Source organism: Carcharhinus amblyrhynchos, chromosome 7, assembly GCF_965287045.1.
Source record: "Carcharhinus amblyrhynchos chromosome 7, sCarAmb.v2.hapA, whole genome shotgun sequence".
Taxonomy (NCBI): Eukaryota; Metazoa; Chordata; class Chondrichthyes; order Carcharhiniformes; family Carcharhinidae; genus Carcharhinus; species Carcharhinus amblyrhynchos.
Window position 1 is genome coordinate 101,235,404 of NC_137330.1, and position 16,724 is coordinate 101,252,127.

At 43.5% G+C, this 16,724-nt stretch overlaps 1 protein-coding gene across 1 annotated transcript in view; it reads left to right on the plus strand.

Annotated features, from left to right (window-relative positions):
* LOC145345157 (uncharacterized) overlaps positions 1-16,724 on the plus strand; it is a 214,415-nt gene that overhangs the window by 36,168 nt on the left and 161,523 nt on the right. Inside the window, exon 2 of the mRNA XM_080192832.1 lies at positions 14,384-14,540. Coding sequence (XP_080048958.1) covers positions 14,384-14,540 — 157 coding nt within the window. The remainder of the gene's footprint in view (positions 1-14,383; positions 14,541-16,724) is intronic.

A 16,724-nucleotide genomic window follows, 5' to 3' on the forward strand; every position in this document is an offset into this window, starting at 1 on the left:
CACCAACCTCTCAGCAAAGAGTGGCATCCTCTCTCTACCACTCAAATAATGGACCCCCACTCCCAGACCACACATGCCTGACTTCCCCCCTCAAGGTGCACCTTGCCACCCCCCCCCCCCCCCCCCCACCAGTCAGGCCTCCCCAGACCCCTCCCCCCTCAAATCCCCAATCAAGTCAACCTTCAGACCAATTGTGTACTGCCCTCTGGCAGCCTGGCACTGACACTCTAGCCTGTCGCCTTGAGCCTCAATGGGGCGAAGGAGATAAGTGCAGTGCCCCTCTGCCACTGCCAGGTTTCAGAGGAAGGGTTCCCCAAGGTTCCTGGATCCTGGGGGGGGGGGGGGCAAAAGGTTGACCTCACCAGTCTCCCTCAGATGGGAGTCTCATAGCAGGATTGCCCTTTCTAGCCCTGGTAGACCCCTGAAAGCCCCAGGCAGCTCTGTGATCATCAGCTTCATTCCTGCCTGTTGGCTGTGAAAATTTGAAGTGGCCAGGTCATTTTAATCTCTGTGCACCCTGGACAGCTGGTAGGCTTTGAAGTCACAGCAGCACTCCATTCAGCAGCACCCTTCCTCCCTTTTAGAAGCTGCAGGAATGAACAGACTCCTGCGAAATCCTCTTGAGAGAGAGAAAATGTCAATTTCACTGGGGAGGTTGGAGTTCCCTTCTCCAAGCTGTTCACTCAGCACAAACGTCTTCACATAGCTTTAATTTGAAGTCTCTGAGCCTTTCTAGTCAGCTGAAATCTTTGAAACCCTCTCTATTCCAATGAAAATCTTTGATCTCCTTCAATGTCATACTGCAGTGTTTTGATTGACAGCTCAGTCGATTTCTGCTCCACCTCCAGTCAAATGTATTTATTTATCATTCCTATCACACTTGAATGCATCTCAAGTACCCACATTGTTCATAACCACAATGTTTACAGACTCTAAGCTCAATTGATAGCTGGGCTTTCTTCAAAGGGAATAACTGGTTTCAGTTCCTCTTTTGTAAGCCACTTGCCATTTGGCAGTGGCAGAGGGGCAAATGGTAATTGGTCCCAGGTTCTTGAGCCCCTTGGGGTTCAATGTGCCAGGTGCATGCTTGTCATAACTAGCACCAAAACCTGCTCGGTGCATTTTCTGCTCAAGAGTTGGGTGAATGATGCGGTGGGGGGAGGGGGGGCGTGGTGGGGGGAGTGGGGGGAGTGGGGGTAGAGGGGTGGGGGAGGCGGTGAATGGGCCATCAAGGGGGTTTGAATAATAATCGGGTTGCTGCCTGCTATAGCTGTGAACTTGATCGGGGCCAGCAGGGCAGATCAGGTAAATTCCGATAGCCCTCATGCTTGGCAGGAATCCCAAATTTTGGCCAACGGCCCATTCAGCAGGACATCAGGATTCCACCAGCTGTCCGATGAGGTTGATGAATTCCCCCGTCAGTAGGTGTGATTATTTTTGGAAAGGTAGAAATGTGTGATTTTGGTCCCTCCCTTGCATGCGGTCAATTAAAAGAAGCAACAGTAGACAATCATAAGTTTAAAAATAAATATTATTTATTCACACACTCAACTCAAAAAAGTCTAAATGCTACATCATTCACATCCCCAAGAAAGACATATTTAAAGAAGATGGTGCACTTTTATAAGTGTTGAATCAAAAGAATTTTTGACTTGTTGTAGGAGAATCAGCCAGTCTGGGCACAGTAAAGAAGAGTCTTTAACAGCTCTTGAATTGTAGTTTCAATGGCCAGAATTTTACCAGCACGCCCACCCAAGGCTCAGAAGATCACGCTCGAGGCCAACAGGAAAGGCCATTCTGCAAGCCTCACCCGCCCTGATTTCGGGGTGAGCCTGTCGGTAAAATCAGGGCCTGTGGTCTAAAATAGTTAAAGTCAGCTATTCAGATTGTTGCAGAATTCCCTCATTAAAATGAATGCTCAGCAGGTCATGAAGCTTTATGGACTTGTGGCCTCTGTATCAAAGGGTCAAATTTCTTTACAGATGAACCTAAATTTTGGAATCAGCCTGTGAGGTTTTCCAAAGACTTTATAACATCCTGGTTCTGAAAAGGCAAATACAACGCAGATTTTTGAAGCTACTGCTTGCCATATTCTCCAGCAGATTGCCTTGGTCTCTCTGACTCTTCAGATGAAATTCTTCATCTCAAGCTGGTTTCAGTCACATGACCAATTCTGGCATCAGCCAACCAGGATGATTTGCAAGTCCGAAGCCATCACGACACGATAAGAGATAGATGGTGGTTTTTCACACTGAATTTGTGGATAACTCGTCTCATCAGCTTCCATTAGCTGGGGGGATTGGGTGGAGGGGCGTAGCTTGACATGGGAGCATGAGGTGCCATGGGAGGGAATGGAGGGCAAAGCGTGACGATGGGAGTATTGGATGGAAATACGGTGGTATGGATGGGGCTTGGTGGCTGGGGGCAAGGGAATGTGTGTGGTGAGGGATGGAGGTCCTTTCTGCTTTGATTTCAGTTGGGGCGAATTCCCACAGCAGAGAGCCAGGTTCAACAGTGCAGATCTGCATCTGGCTCCCCTGTGGCTGCTCCTGGCCTCTTTTTCGGGTTGGCTGGCTTGACTCCAGCCCATATTGCATCCCAGCATGAAATTCCCACCCTTGTGAACACTTTCTCCCAATGTGGACAGGCCAAGCTGGGAATTTTCCCAACTCCCGCTACCCACCTTGAAGATTAAAATGCAGGCCCTGAAGTTTAGAATTCCATTGATTCTGTGTTCGGAGTGACCGTTTGTGGTGGCACATTGGTTAGCACTGCTGCCTCACAGCGCTAGGGACTCAGGTTCGACTCCCGGCTTGGGTCACTGTGGAGTTTGCATGTTCCCCCCGTGTCTGTGGGGTTTCTTACAGGTGGTCCGGTTTCATCCCACCCTCTAAAGTTGTGTGAATTAGGTGAATTGGCCATCCTAAATTGCCCCTTAGTGTCAGGGGAACTAGCTAGGGTAAATGCATGGAGTTATGGGGATAATGCAGACCTGATGGGCCGAATGACCTCCTTCTGCACTGTAGGACTCTATGATCATACAATGACAGGAGTCAATTCCACAAAGGAGCACTGTCTGGATATATCTTTTCCAGTTGGGAGGCCCTCACCCTGGGTGATTCAGTTACAACTTTCAAGAAGGTTGAGATAACCTGGTGAATAATTGATTGCTTTATTATTATTGTCACATGTATTGGGATACAATGAAAAGTATTGTCTCTTGAGTGCTACACGGACAAAACATATCATTCATAGAGTAAATAGGGGAGAAAGAAAGAGTAGGGTTCAGAATATAGTGTTGCAGTTATCAACTGGGTGAAAAGAAAGATCAGCTTAATGTGTGATTGAACCATTCAAAAGTCTGATGGCAGCAGGAAAGAAACTGTTCTTGAGTCGGTTGGCACGTGTTTTCAGACTTCTATTATCTTTTTCCTGAAGGAAGAAGGTGGGAGAGAATGTCTGGGGTGCATCGGGTCCTTCATTATGCTGGTTGCTTTTCCGATGCAGTAGGAAGTTTAGACAGAGTCAATGGATGGGAGACTGGACTGGGCTACGTTCACAACCATTTATAGTTTCTTTTGGTCTTGGTCAGAGCAAGAGTCATACCAAGCTAAGATACATCCAGAAAAGATGCTTTCTATGGTGCATCTGTAAAAATAGTGAAAGTCATAGCGGACATGCCAAATTTCCTTAGGCTTCATAGAAATCATAGAAACCCTACAGTACAGAAAGAGGCCATTAGGCCCTGATCACCCAGGCCCTACCCCCATATCCCTACATATTTACCCACCCAGGCCCTACCCCCATATCCCTACATATTTACCCATTAATCCCTCTAACCTACACATCTCAGGATGCTGAGGACAATTTTAGCATGGCCAATCAACCTAACTCACACATTTTTGGACTTCTGAAAAAGTAGAGGCATTGGAAGGAGGAAGAGCAGGGGCACGTACTGAAAGGTATTTAAACAACGTATTGTCATGATTTTTAAGGATCAGATTGTTTCATTGAAATGATGAGGACTGCTTCTTCCGTGGCTCACTGGCTCTCAACCTCCTCCTGCATTCTGAGGAAGCTGATATTCCTCTCATACTGATGGCCTTGAAGGGCAGTCAGAGTAGCACAGCGGTCAACACTGCTGCCTCACAGCGCCAGGAACCCAGGTCCAATTCCGGCCTCAGGTGACTGTGCAGACTTTGCACATTCTCCTGTGTCTGCGTGGGTTTCCTCTGCATGCTCCATTTCCTCCCACATTCCAAAAATGTGCGGATCGGGCTGATTAACCATGCTAAATTGCCACTTAGTGTTGGGGGGACTGACAGCGTAAATACGTAGGGCTATGGTGATAAGGGCTGGGTGGGATTATGGTCAGTGCAGATTCGATGGGCCAAATGGCTACCTTCTGCATTGTAGGGATTCTGTAAGAATCTCTGCCCTAACAAAACCATGCAGGAAATATGGCGTGACCTGTGCATGTGTGTTTAGCAATGTTTGCTGTTGTACTGTAGGATTACTGTCAAAACTGCAAGGAATTTCAGCCATTTTCTTTCTCTTATTTTCCTTGAATTTTTCAGTGGAGGAAGTTTTAGTGTACTCTTTGTCTTTTCTGCACAATAATCTTCTATTTGTTTATCCTCCAACATTCATTTGAGTTTGAGTCCCAAACCAATGAGATGAATGTTTAATGCATATCTTGTAATGACGGATTCTTTATTTATGTGCAGTTCCATCTCAGTCGAACACTACATAGAATACTAGGACAAAGAAGGGGACCATTCAGCCAATCATACTTGTGCTGGCTCTTTGGTAAAGCCAATTATTGGATGCGGGCATTGCTGGTGGGCCAGCATTTATTACTGTGGGTCTGTAGTCACATGTAGACAGATTTCCTTCCTGATTTGGCAATAATTAACCAGATAGGTTTTTACAACAATGGTCTTATGGTCATTGTTAGACTTTTAATTCCAGACTTAAATTTTGCAATGGTGAGGTTTGAACCCGGGTACCCAGAGCACTACCCAGGGCCTCTGGATTACTGGCCTAGTGACGATATCACTACGTCCTCACCTCCCCCTCTCTTTCTCATAGTCCTGTACATTTTTCTCTTTCCAGTATTCTTCCAAATCTGTTTTGAAAGCTACCATTGAAATTACTCCTCTTCTAGGCAGTTCATTCCAGATTGCTAACAACTCACTGCATTTTAAAAAAGTTAGTTTCCATCTCTGATTCTTTTGCCAATTATTTTCAGTCCCCTGATTGACAAGTCTTTGTCACCAGAAACAGTTTTTCCTAATTTGCTCCATCAATACCTGCAGGACTTTTAACATCTCCATCAAATTTCCTCTTAATGTTCCCTGCTCTAACAAGAACAAGTCCAGCTTCTCCAGTCACTTCATCTAATTCAATATAACATAAAAGATACTCATCCCTAGTGACATTCTATTCACGCTCTTCTGCAGCCTCCCCAGGGCCTTGTTACCCTTCCTGAATTATGATTTATCACTTCAGCAACATGTCTTTCTCTTCAGCAGCACACAGAATTGAACAGTATACTCCAGCTGAGACCTAACCAGTGTTCTATGAAGGAGCAACATAGGCTCATCATTTTTATTCTCCATTTCTCTTGTTACAGAAAGGAAGGAGGGGATTAATTTAATCAGCACTAATTCCTTCTCTCACCACCCATCAATAAACAGAAAGGTGCTTTCGATTTCATAGAATCATAGAACCGCTACAGTACAGAAAGAGGTCATTCAGCCCATCAAACTTGCACTGCACCATTCCACCCAGACCCTATCTCCGTAATCTCACATATTTACCCTGCTAATCCCCCTGACGCTAAAGGGCGATTTAGCGTGGCCAATCAACCTAACCTGCATATCTTTGGACTGTGGGAGAAAACTGGAGCACCCAGAGGAAACCTACACAGACACAGAGAGAATATGCAAATTCCACACAGATAGTCACCCGAGGCTGGAATTGAACCCAAGTCCCTAGCACTGTGAAGCAGCAGTGCTAACCACTGTGCAACCATGCCGCCCTTGTTTCCTCCTCAATCCCGCAGTTTTGATGCGATCCAATTTTCTATTAATAACCTATAAACTCGAGATAGGATGAACTCAAAGGGTTAGTTTATTTGCACGCATTCAAAATGCGCAAGGAGGGTTGCAATGTGCATAATTGGGCAAGGGGTAGGGAACAGAAAGCTTTATGTTTCATTACAGGGACCACCAAAAAAAATATTGTTTCACGTGGGTCCCAGAGCCCAGAACAAAGTCTAATAGGCATTCTTCATGGAGGTTTGTGAGCTGAAAGCAAATATTGGTTAATTCACTTTTCTGGTAGTGTTGAGTTCACACAAGGAGCCAGGCAGGCAGAGGTGAATCAGTCTAGTTGGCAACAGTACAGAATTTCTTGTCAAAGCAGGGTAGATGGGGCCAGGTGCCCAATATGAGCCAGAGCTCCTTATTTGTGAGGCTGTTAGATAGATGATTAAAAAAGCAGACTGAGACCTTGCTGTTCAGCAATGCAATCATACTGGTTCGACAAGTCAGAGGCCCCGGTCACATGACTTCTACCTCTCCACTGTTTTTGACAAAGCATGTGCGTCCTTTGGGTGCCCAAGATTGTTGAATGTCTCAACCATTAAGAATTGGAAGGAAGGTTAAGGGGCCTTTGTCTTAGCAGACAAGTAAACACCTGTTGGCCAGCCTGTGTTATGAAATGCAAATGACCATTGTATAGCTCTCTTTGAATTAGGTCTGTGTAGCCTGCAACGTGCAGTTAGTGGTTCTCCTGAGATAACAATGTGTGAGATTCCCCAAAACTGCCAGATAGTTTATTTTGTTAAAGAGTCACAGACAGATGTAGATTTATCCATTTTAGGTCTGTGTCTAGTTTTAAATTTTTAGAGATAGCAATGAACATATCGCTATATATTTTACATACAAATCACAGGGTGAGGTCTTAGTCCCTCACAGTCTATCATTGAAGTCAAGAATCCCACATTCTTTTAAACATCTTGCTCAACATTGTTTCAAAGATTTGTGTACATTCACTGCTGGAAATCCTTGTTTTCATCCCCTCTTTAACATTGGTTAGTATAGCCTCACCTCATTCTTTTTATCAAAATGTATGACTTCAAATTCCTGTGTTAAATTACATCCACCATTTGTCTCTCCATTTCACTGGTCTGTTTAAATCTTTTGGATAACTATTATTACCTTCCTTATTGTTACCTATATTCCTGAGTATTTTATCATCTGCACATTTTGAAATTATTTCCTGTGCAGCCAAGGCAAGGTTGTTGACACTTATGAATGAAATAACCTGGATGAAAGCCTGGGCGTAATCTTAGCAACCATTCATGCCAGGTCCCACTGCAGCAAAATCAGACAAATTGGTGGCCCAGCTAAATCTTCATTCACTGCAGCGGGATGGGAAAATCCTGCCAATGTGAATGGCCATAACGTCCCAGGCCTTTGTTGTTATTTCTCCATCAAAGATCTAGAAATAGTACTTCCAGGGGAGTGATTGGAGCAGCATTTATTCACCATTTACTGTAAATAGGATAAAATGCTGGCATGAATTTTGCATAGAGGTGCTGGACTCCTGCACAGCCTATAAACATGAGGGCGGGCTAGCTTCTGGCAGCCTGGGAAGTCACAATTGGATTTCATGTTTATCTGGCAGTCAATTTCCTGAGGCCATTGCCTTCTAGCCCCACAGGGGAGGAAGTACTGTCACCCATAGCTGCCAGCCAATTAGATGGCCAGCAGCTCGCAAGTCTCTGTGGCGCCATCAGGTGACCACTGCTAGCACTGCAGTGCACAAAATGCAGGAGACCTGTGTTCAAGATGAGTGGGTGGCCTTGTGAGGGCTAGTCAGGCAGACCCCAGAGAAACTGAGGGATGGGAGAGGGTTGGCAATCAGGAGGCTGGAACAGGGATGGCCCTTCACACTCTGACGGGACCTAATGTTGGGAACAGAGATCCTTATTGGACCTGAAATAAAACCATCAAGGGCCTCATTATGTGGGATAGGCATTGCTGCTGTTTGTATGTATAAATTAGTTGGTAATTTAAGGTCCTCTATGAGCTCCATGTAGTGGGTCACCTGGCACACACCCCCCCCCCCCATGCTAAAATGCCAGCAGAGACAGGTGGGCAATGGGCATGGCAACCTCTGCCATCCCATTTAATTTTATACCACTTCACCCTAGCTATCAGCCTGCTGCCCTGTGTGGGGCAGACACATAATTCTGGCCACTGGTTCCATCAGAAGTGCTTCACGAAAATCCTTTTTTTGGTTTGTTTGTGCAGCAGAGGGCGCTGTGCTCTGCACCAAGCAATGCTTTATAAATAATTGATAATGCAATGTTTCAGATGATCAAATTGCAAAACAATGAAGCTGCAGGGCTGTGTTTGCATGTGCAATTTGCATGCAAACAATATGCATTTATCTTATTATTATTTGGAAATCAACAGCTGCAGTCGTGCACAGTTTTTGGTTTGCGACTCACCAGGAGACTCAATGCCCAAGATGTGCATCTGGACCCTGTGGAAGTCTCTTTTGCGCTGATATCCACGGGAATGGAAATTTAAACATCCAACAGGAAATTCCTCTGCTCCCTGGAACCCATTGCAAAAGTTTCCGACTCTGAGCTAGAATAGGAGACATCGGACAGTTCAATGGCACTTACCTAAATAATTGCCCAGGAAATGTTAAACACAAAATCGTCGCCTAATTCCTGGATTATTACAGAACTGACCTAAGATCATTCACACTGCCATCCACCCCCAGATCCCCCTTCGATCCTGGCTATTCTCCAACATTCTGACTACCCCTGGCCATCTGATTAACTCGCTGGACCAGATCTGACTTCCCATCAACAACCAAATCTACCCATCCACATAATACCCTAAACACCTGCCAGCCAATACAGCTGCAACCTATACATCTGCCACTTAACCCATCCACATGCTACTACACTCACCTCTACCCCATCCACATGCTACTGCTCTCACCTACCACCCCATCCACATGCTCCAACTCTCACCTACCAACCCACCCACATGCTACCACTCTCACCTACAACCCACCCACATGCTACCACTCTCACCTACAACCCCACCCACATGCTACCACACCCACCTACCACCTCAGCAACCCTACACAGCTACCCATTTACCTCACCCACATGCTCAATTCAATCACTCCTTCACTCACATTCGCATTGGATCTTTACCATTGCCACATGGCAGCTACTGCCATTAAAAAGGGAGACAATCTTCCCCTCAACACTGCAATGGAGTTCTTCGATGGAAATTCTCTTTGCATTTTTGGAGAACCCTGCTCAGAAGACCTGGCAAGAAATGCAGAGCAGCCTCAGGGTAGGCAAATACTGGACAATCCAATGATGATTGCTGCTCCGGGGAAGATCTGGGCCACTATTTCTGAATGAAGTTGTATATGTTTAGTCTATACAGTGAACATACTGGTGGCCATCAAGTGATATTGACCCAATAGTTTCTGGTGACTGAATAATGCATGAAGAACAAGACCACTAAGATCTTCTTTTAAAATCATTGGTTGCATTCTTTAGTATCTTGCGATAACACACATCCTAGGCTGGTTTCATAGAGCATTGATCTTCAAACTCTTAGAAGTATATTGTATAAGTTGACAATTGGCCCATCAAAACATAGAATCCCTACAGTACAAATGGCAACCATTCAGTCCATCGAGTATGTACCAACCACAATCCCACCCAGGCCCTATTCCCACAACACCACACATTTACCCTGCTAATCCCCTGACACTTGGGGCAATTTAGCATGGCCAATCAACCTAACATGCACATCTTTGGAGGAAACTGGAGCAAGTGAAAGAAACTCAATCAGACATAGGAAGAATGTGTAAGCTCCACGTAGACAATCACCCGAAGCCAGAATTGAACCTGGTTTCCTGGCGCTGTCAGGTAGCAATGCTAACCACTGTGCCACCATGCCAGCTGTTCACTAGGGCAATCCAAAATGAATAGCACAGCCACTGACACTTCCCAGAGCCCTGTAACCTCCTTTGCTTCAAATATTCATCGATCTTTTCCTAAACAGATATCTCCGCCACATTCATTCCGTGCAGCAATGCATTCTGTGCTTGAGGAACTGTCAAAAATACTTTAACCAACCTCTTTCTTCACTCTTTCCACATTAATGGTATATGGAATTTTTTTTCTCCTTTCTCCCCAACCCCATCCCCCATCATATTTCTTCTCTTTCTTGAAGCATGTTCCCTGTTGGGGAGAAGGAGAATCCAGCTATTCCCAATTCTGTTTTCATTGCACATTTTCTAGTAACCATCACTGGGCAGCATTCGATATTGAGGACCCACATTGTTGTGGCTGATGCATGGATAAATGTGAGCTTATCCACTTCGGTTGCAAAAGTGAGTAGGCAGATTATTATTTGAATGGATGTAAATTGAGAGAGGTTTACACTCAGTGAGACCTTGGTGTGCTCGTGCATCAGTTGCTGAAACTAAACGCGCAGATACAGAAGACAAATTGTACGTTGGCCTTCATAGCAAGAGGGTTTGAGTACATGAATAGGGATGTTTTATTGCAATTGTGTAGGGCATCGGTGAGGCCACATCTGGAGTATTGCGTGCAGTTTTGGTGCCCTTATCTGAGGAAGGATGTCCTTGCTATACAGGGAATGCAACGAATGTTTACCATGCTGATTCCTGGGATCTGTTATATGAGGAGAGATTAAGTGAGTTAGGATTATGTTTACTGGAGTTTAGAAGAGTTAGAGGGGACCTCATAGAAACTTGTAAAATTCTAACAGGATTAGACAGGGTAGATTCGGAAAGAATGTTCTCGATGATGGGAGAGTCCAGAGCTCAGAACAAGGAACAAAGCACAGGAAGTAAGAACAAAGCACATTCAAGATAGGAATAGATAGATTTCTGGGTAACAGTGAAATCAATAAATATGAGGATAGTGGGGGAAAATGGCATCGAGATGGATGATAAGCCATTACCTGCATGAATGGTTGGCTGAATGGCCTACTCCTGCTTCTATTTTCTATCTTCCTCACTCACTCATAGTTTTGGCTGTATGCTGGAAAGTTAGCCCAATCATAGGATATAAATCAGTTTCCATGGATTTTTTTTATATTTGTCATAATCTTATACAATAGCCTATTTTGGGGAAAATGTGTTGCTTATTGAAGGAGCTCGAGTCTGTAAAACCCAATCACTAAGTCTGGATTTATCTCCTTGTTTTATCTTGCTCTTTTCACCATGTTTCTGCTGTCCAAATCCTTTCTCTAGCTTTCTGCATGTTAACTAGGATTGCCTGGCCGTTACCCCCAGGTGATTCTGCTTCTCAGTAAACCAGCAGAATTTTCAACTCCCTTCTGTACGTAAGTGAAACTGAATAAATTATCAGTTGGCAGCTGTTGCAATGTACTCTGTCAACACCAGAGCAGTCCACAAAGGAGAATTTAATAAAAACCCACACAAGTCAAATCACAATGGGGAGCAGGAAGGAAGTCAATTTCAACTCTGGCTTTGTCTGAGGTGACATAAAACCGCTTTGGCTTCATTTTTGTGAATTTATGACACTGAAGTTGATGGATGAAAAGCAGTGGCGCAACAGGTCTGTAACTTTCCCAATATGTGCTGGCAATGGAGGGAGAACGTTCATTACCACTTCAGGGGTGATCTCATCTTGGTGGTATTTGAGGGAGGAAAATTGCCTGAAGCATTAGGAGAGTTCCTTGTTGCCTCAGGATTGTTAACATCCATTTGAACCAGTAGATTTGGCATCCTGTGATGGGGCAGGCTCGAAGGGCTAGATGGCCTACTCCTGCTCCTATTTCTTATGTTCTTATGTTCTTATGTTCTTATATAGCCCTTCTTCAGATCTGCCCTGGAGTGTCCATCCACGTCAGCTGTTCAAGTTGTGGAACTTAAACCCAAAGTCTTCTGACTCTGACATGAAGGGGTTACCAATCAATTCAAGCAGACAATGACATCAGAGGGAATGCATAGTCGAATGCTACATTAACCATGCAATTGCTTGGTTTTCTGGTTCAAAGGATGATTCCTGAAGAATTTTCCTTTCCAGTTTTTATCTGTTCCTTTCGTGATGGATCCTGATTTGTTGGTACCTTACTCAGAACAAGGCCATCAATTTTTATATTTAATCTGGAAACTGGGTCTGTATTCTCTGGAGTTTTGAAGAATGAGAAGTAACCTCTTTGAAACTTACAAAATTCTCACAGGATGTGACATGGTAAATGCAGGTAGAATGTTTTCCCTGGCAAGTCAGTCAAAAACCAGGGGACTCAGACTTGGAAGGTGGGATTGACCATTTATGTCTGAGATGAGGAGGAATTATTTCACTCAGAGGGCAGCGAATCTTTGGAATTCTTAATCAGCTCAATCATTGAGCCTGTTCAAGGCAGAAATAGATAGATTTCTGGATACTGATGACATCAAGGGAGATGGGAATAGTGGGGAAAATGGTGTAGAGATAGATAATCACCCATGACCTATTTGAATGGCAGAATAAGTTCGATGGGCCAAATGGCTTACTCCTGCCCCTACATTACTGAGTTCTATTATATTATGCTTGCCATTAGCTGTGCCTCACCTGGACCCAAGTACGTACATAGGAAGGGATTTTTATGGTTAACAGAAGTAAAACCATTTACAGAGCCATTTGTCAATTTGTATCAACCTGGTTCAGTAACTACTACTCTGATCAGAATCACAGTGCAACAGATTTGAGCCCACCCATGGATTTCAGTACAGCCCGCATCATCTCCCTCCAATGCCTCTTCTCCATTGGTCAGCTAAGTAGGCTGCTCTTCCCTGTTCCACTCTAACCTATCTAGTCATAATCAGAACATTTCCTGCAATTGATTCTCTTCATGTCTTTGATTTGATTTGATTTATTATTGATACACAGTGAAAAGTATTATTTCTTGCGTGCTGTACAATCAAAGCATACCATTCATAGAATACATAGGGAAGGAAAGGAGAGAGTGCAGGATGTAGTGTTACAATCATAGCTAGGATGTAGAGAAAGATCAACTTACTGTGAGGTACATCCACTAAAAAGTCTGATGGTAGCAGGGAAGAAGCTGTTCTTGAGTCAGTTGGTACGTGATCTCAAACTTTTTCCCGACAGAAGAAGGTGGAAGTGAGTATGTCCACAGTAATGTCCGAGTATATCCTCTCCCTATCCTTGGCCCCTTCCTTTTTCTCAACTGCATGCAACCCCTTGGAAACACTTATGTAAATACATCATGTCAGGCACCACATTTATAGTGATGACATCCATCTCTACCTCACCACCTCCTCTCCCAGTGTCTTTGTTATGTCAGGCTGCTTGTCTGACATCCAATATCAGATGAGCAGAAATTTATTCCAGTTAAATACTGGAGTAATGTCTTCAACATTCCCTTCAGGTTGAATTTCTTTGCCCTAGATTGAGACAGACAATTTGCAATCTTGGCATCCTCTTTACCCCTGAGCTCAGCTTCAAACCAATGAGCTCTTCATCACAAACCTGGTGTCGTAGTTAACCACACATGCTACCAGTCACCAAGACTGCCGACTTTCACCTCGATAACGTCAGCCAATTGCACCCCCCCCCCAACCACCAACATCCCCCTTACCTCAGCTCATCTGCTGATGAAAACCTCATCCATCCATTTGTCACATCTTCTCTTGACTATTGCAATGCATTCCTGACCGGTTTCCTACCTCCCACCTGACACAACCTTGAGTTCAGCTAAATCTCTACCGCCTGTCTTCTAATTCATAACACATTCTATTCACCCAACACTCCCATGCTTGCTCGTTGGTTCCCAAACAAAAGCTTCGGAATTCCTAAACATTCCCCTTTCTCTCTGTTTTTTAAGACATTCCTTAAGACCTATCTCCACCTGTTTTAATGTTTCATTTTTTTGGCTCAGCCGACTTGTTTTTCAATAATACTCCTGTGAAGCTCCTTGGGTCTTTCACCGTCTAAAAAGTGGTATATAGATGCAAGTTGTTGTTGCCTCCATCCCCATCACCTGCTGCAGGTAGGTGAAACCATAATCCAAACTAAAGCATGACCTTTAGCAAATAAATTTAAATATTAAAATAAATTGAATTTGTGTTGTGTCTAATCACTCAGAAATGACTCAGTTCACTTTGCTTAAACTGAATTTAGATTTTCAACATTCATTTTATAAGCCTTGCCTTGGTGCTCCAACAGCCTGTGTATCATTTCAATTGTCATGGTAACATTTCGGTACGAAATATTAAATGGAATTCAGCTCAAATATATAGGTTTGTAACTATTATTACACTTCTGCAGATCTGTCGGCACCAGTGATTGGCTGTTCACTAGGGGAGTCGCACAGGATCCTGAGGTGGTTTTCAAGTATGACTGTACTGTCGACATTGCTCAAAACACAAAGCAGGAATCCCAGAGCCCCACAAGTCCAAAAAGCCCAACAGAAAAATCTACAAAGGTAAGCAGAACAAAACCATGTTTGTGTCGGTTTCCTCTGGAAGCCAAAGGTAATGGCATTTCTTCATTATTTTCCTTCATTCTTAAGCATTGAAATTACTCTGTCGATAATGATGTACCATCTAAATAAACAAGGTTAGCACTTCTGCTAAAATGCTAAAAGAAAAGTACTTGAGATGCCTAGGTTAACTCTTATTTTGCTGTGAATGCGTATATTTCCTGCATGTCTTGTGTTCTGCATTCACTTATTTAGCCCAAGCTGAGATGAAGTAATTAGATACTGAGGATCTGATTCTATATGAGTCATATGATGTGATTGTGACTTCCCTATTGGTATCCTGTTCCATTTCCCTCAACGTTTCTGTGTAATCTGAATAAAATTCATGGGCTGGATTTTCACTGAGCTGGGATGGATGCACGAGAAACCCTTTAGAAACGTTGGGCAGGTCCCAGATCCTGGATTGCCAATTCCATTCTGGGGGTTCCTGGTTTCGGGAATGCCTTTTTCAGCATGTGGGTTGGTTCATGTCACAAGCCCGCATCCGACACTCCCAACTAGCCGGTTCCATTGTGGGACTCGGCATATTCTAATCTTCCACAGTTTTCACAGATTCAGGCCGGATTTTCAAAGATTTGTGTTTCCTCACTGGTAACATGAACCATAATCTGCATGCAGGGATCTTTTGAAATATGTGTTCAAAAAGTCCTCCTTATGATCCCCCATGCCAAGGTACATGTTTTGTCATGGACATGTAGTCATGGTTATTATAAATTTTTATGGTCAGCTGTTTAAAAAGCATATGTTTGCAAAAAGAAACATTATCAACCATTGTTTGGAAAAGGAATGTACAGACTTGGCACCTTTTTGTGTTGGTTCCAAATCCCTCATCAAACAGCTTTTGTCCAGAAAGGATCATAAAAGACATTAAGTGGGATTTTCGGGCCGGGCTCGCCTAAAGGGATTCAGGAACAGGCAGGAAAATGGAGTTGAATGGAGATTAAGATAGATTAGCCATGCTAAATTGCTCCTTGCCCCAAAGTGTGTAAATTAGATGGATTAACCATGTGTGGGTTTACAGGGGTAGGGCAAGGTAAATGGCCTGTCAGAGAGTTGATGCAGACATGGTGGGTCGAATGGCCGCTTCTGCACTCTAGGGATTCTGTGATCAGCCCTGATTGTACTGAATGGTGGAGCAAGCTGGATGGGCTGTGTGATCAACTCATGTTTCTGTTTCTTGAGTTCTTACTATATGATAAAGCCCTCAAATGTTATTTCTTTGATCTTCAGGTTAGCCATCTTTTCTTTGTATTTCACAGTAAGTTCAGTGTGTGGGATATGTTTCAGTGAAAAATGTTTAAACATTCTTATAGTGGCTGGTCCCACACGCAGGTGATAATCAAATGGATATTTTCCATGTTAAATACTTTCATGCTTCCCTGCTACATGCCACGCACTATTGCTGCTATTTTATAACGAGGAGTTATCACTTTGAGATTGCCCAATCAGCCCAACAGGTTTTCCCATAACTTCAAGATCTTTATTGTGGTAAAAGCTGTGTTGAGTGTTTTTTTTAAAGAGGCTCTATGTGAGTGAGAAAAGAATGATAGGCCTTTAATTAGCCACATGTTGTCCATTTTGCCTACACCTTGTAAATGTAAGAAAGTCTATTAAGCAGTGGCAAGGGAGGAAGAGAAAGATGTCTTGCTCACTATTCATTTTCAAAAAGAAAACACAGCAGTTGATCTTTGCAGGCAACTAATTACTTCACCTCCATTTCATTGAGAGAAAAGATCATTGTTAGTTATTGCTTATGCTTGTACGAGTGAGTGAGTAGGAAAGATAAAGAATCCTCATGCTAATGTTAATTCAAAAATAATGCTCATTAATTTCTGAAACTGACTAATAAGCTCACCTCTGTTTTGTTAGAAAAGACCAATCTTATCCAAGGGATGGATATAGACAGAGAGAAAGATAAAAGTTCAGAGAAAGGCAGGAAGGGTGTTGCTTTGCACACTCAAATTTTATTTTAAAAAACACAGTTGAATTTTGAATATAGACAAAGATCCATTGGTTATAATATTCCAAAATTCCCTGGACATGGGAAGGTTCCAGTGGATTGGAAAAAAAACTAATGTAACGCCCTTATTCAGAAAGGGAGGGAGGCAAAAATTGGAAAATCGCAGA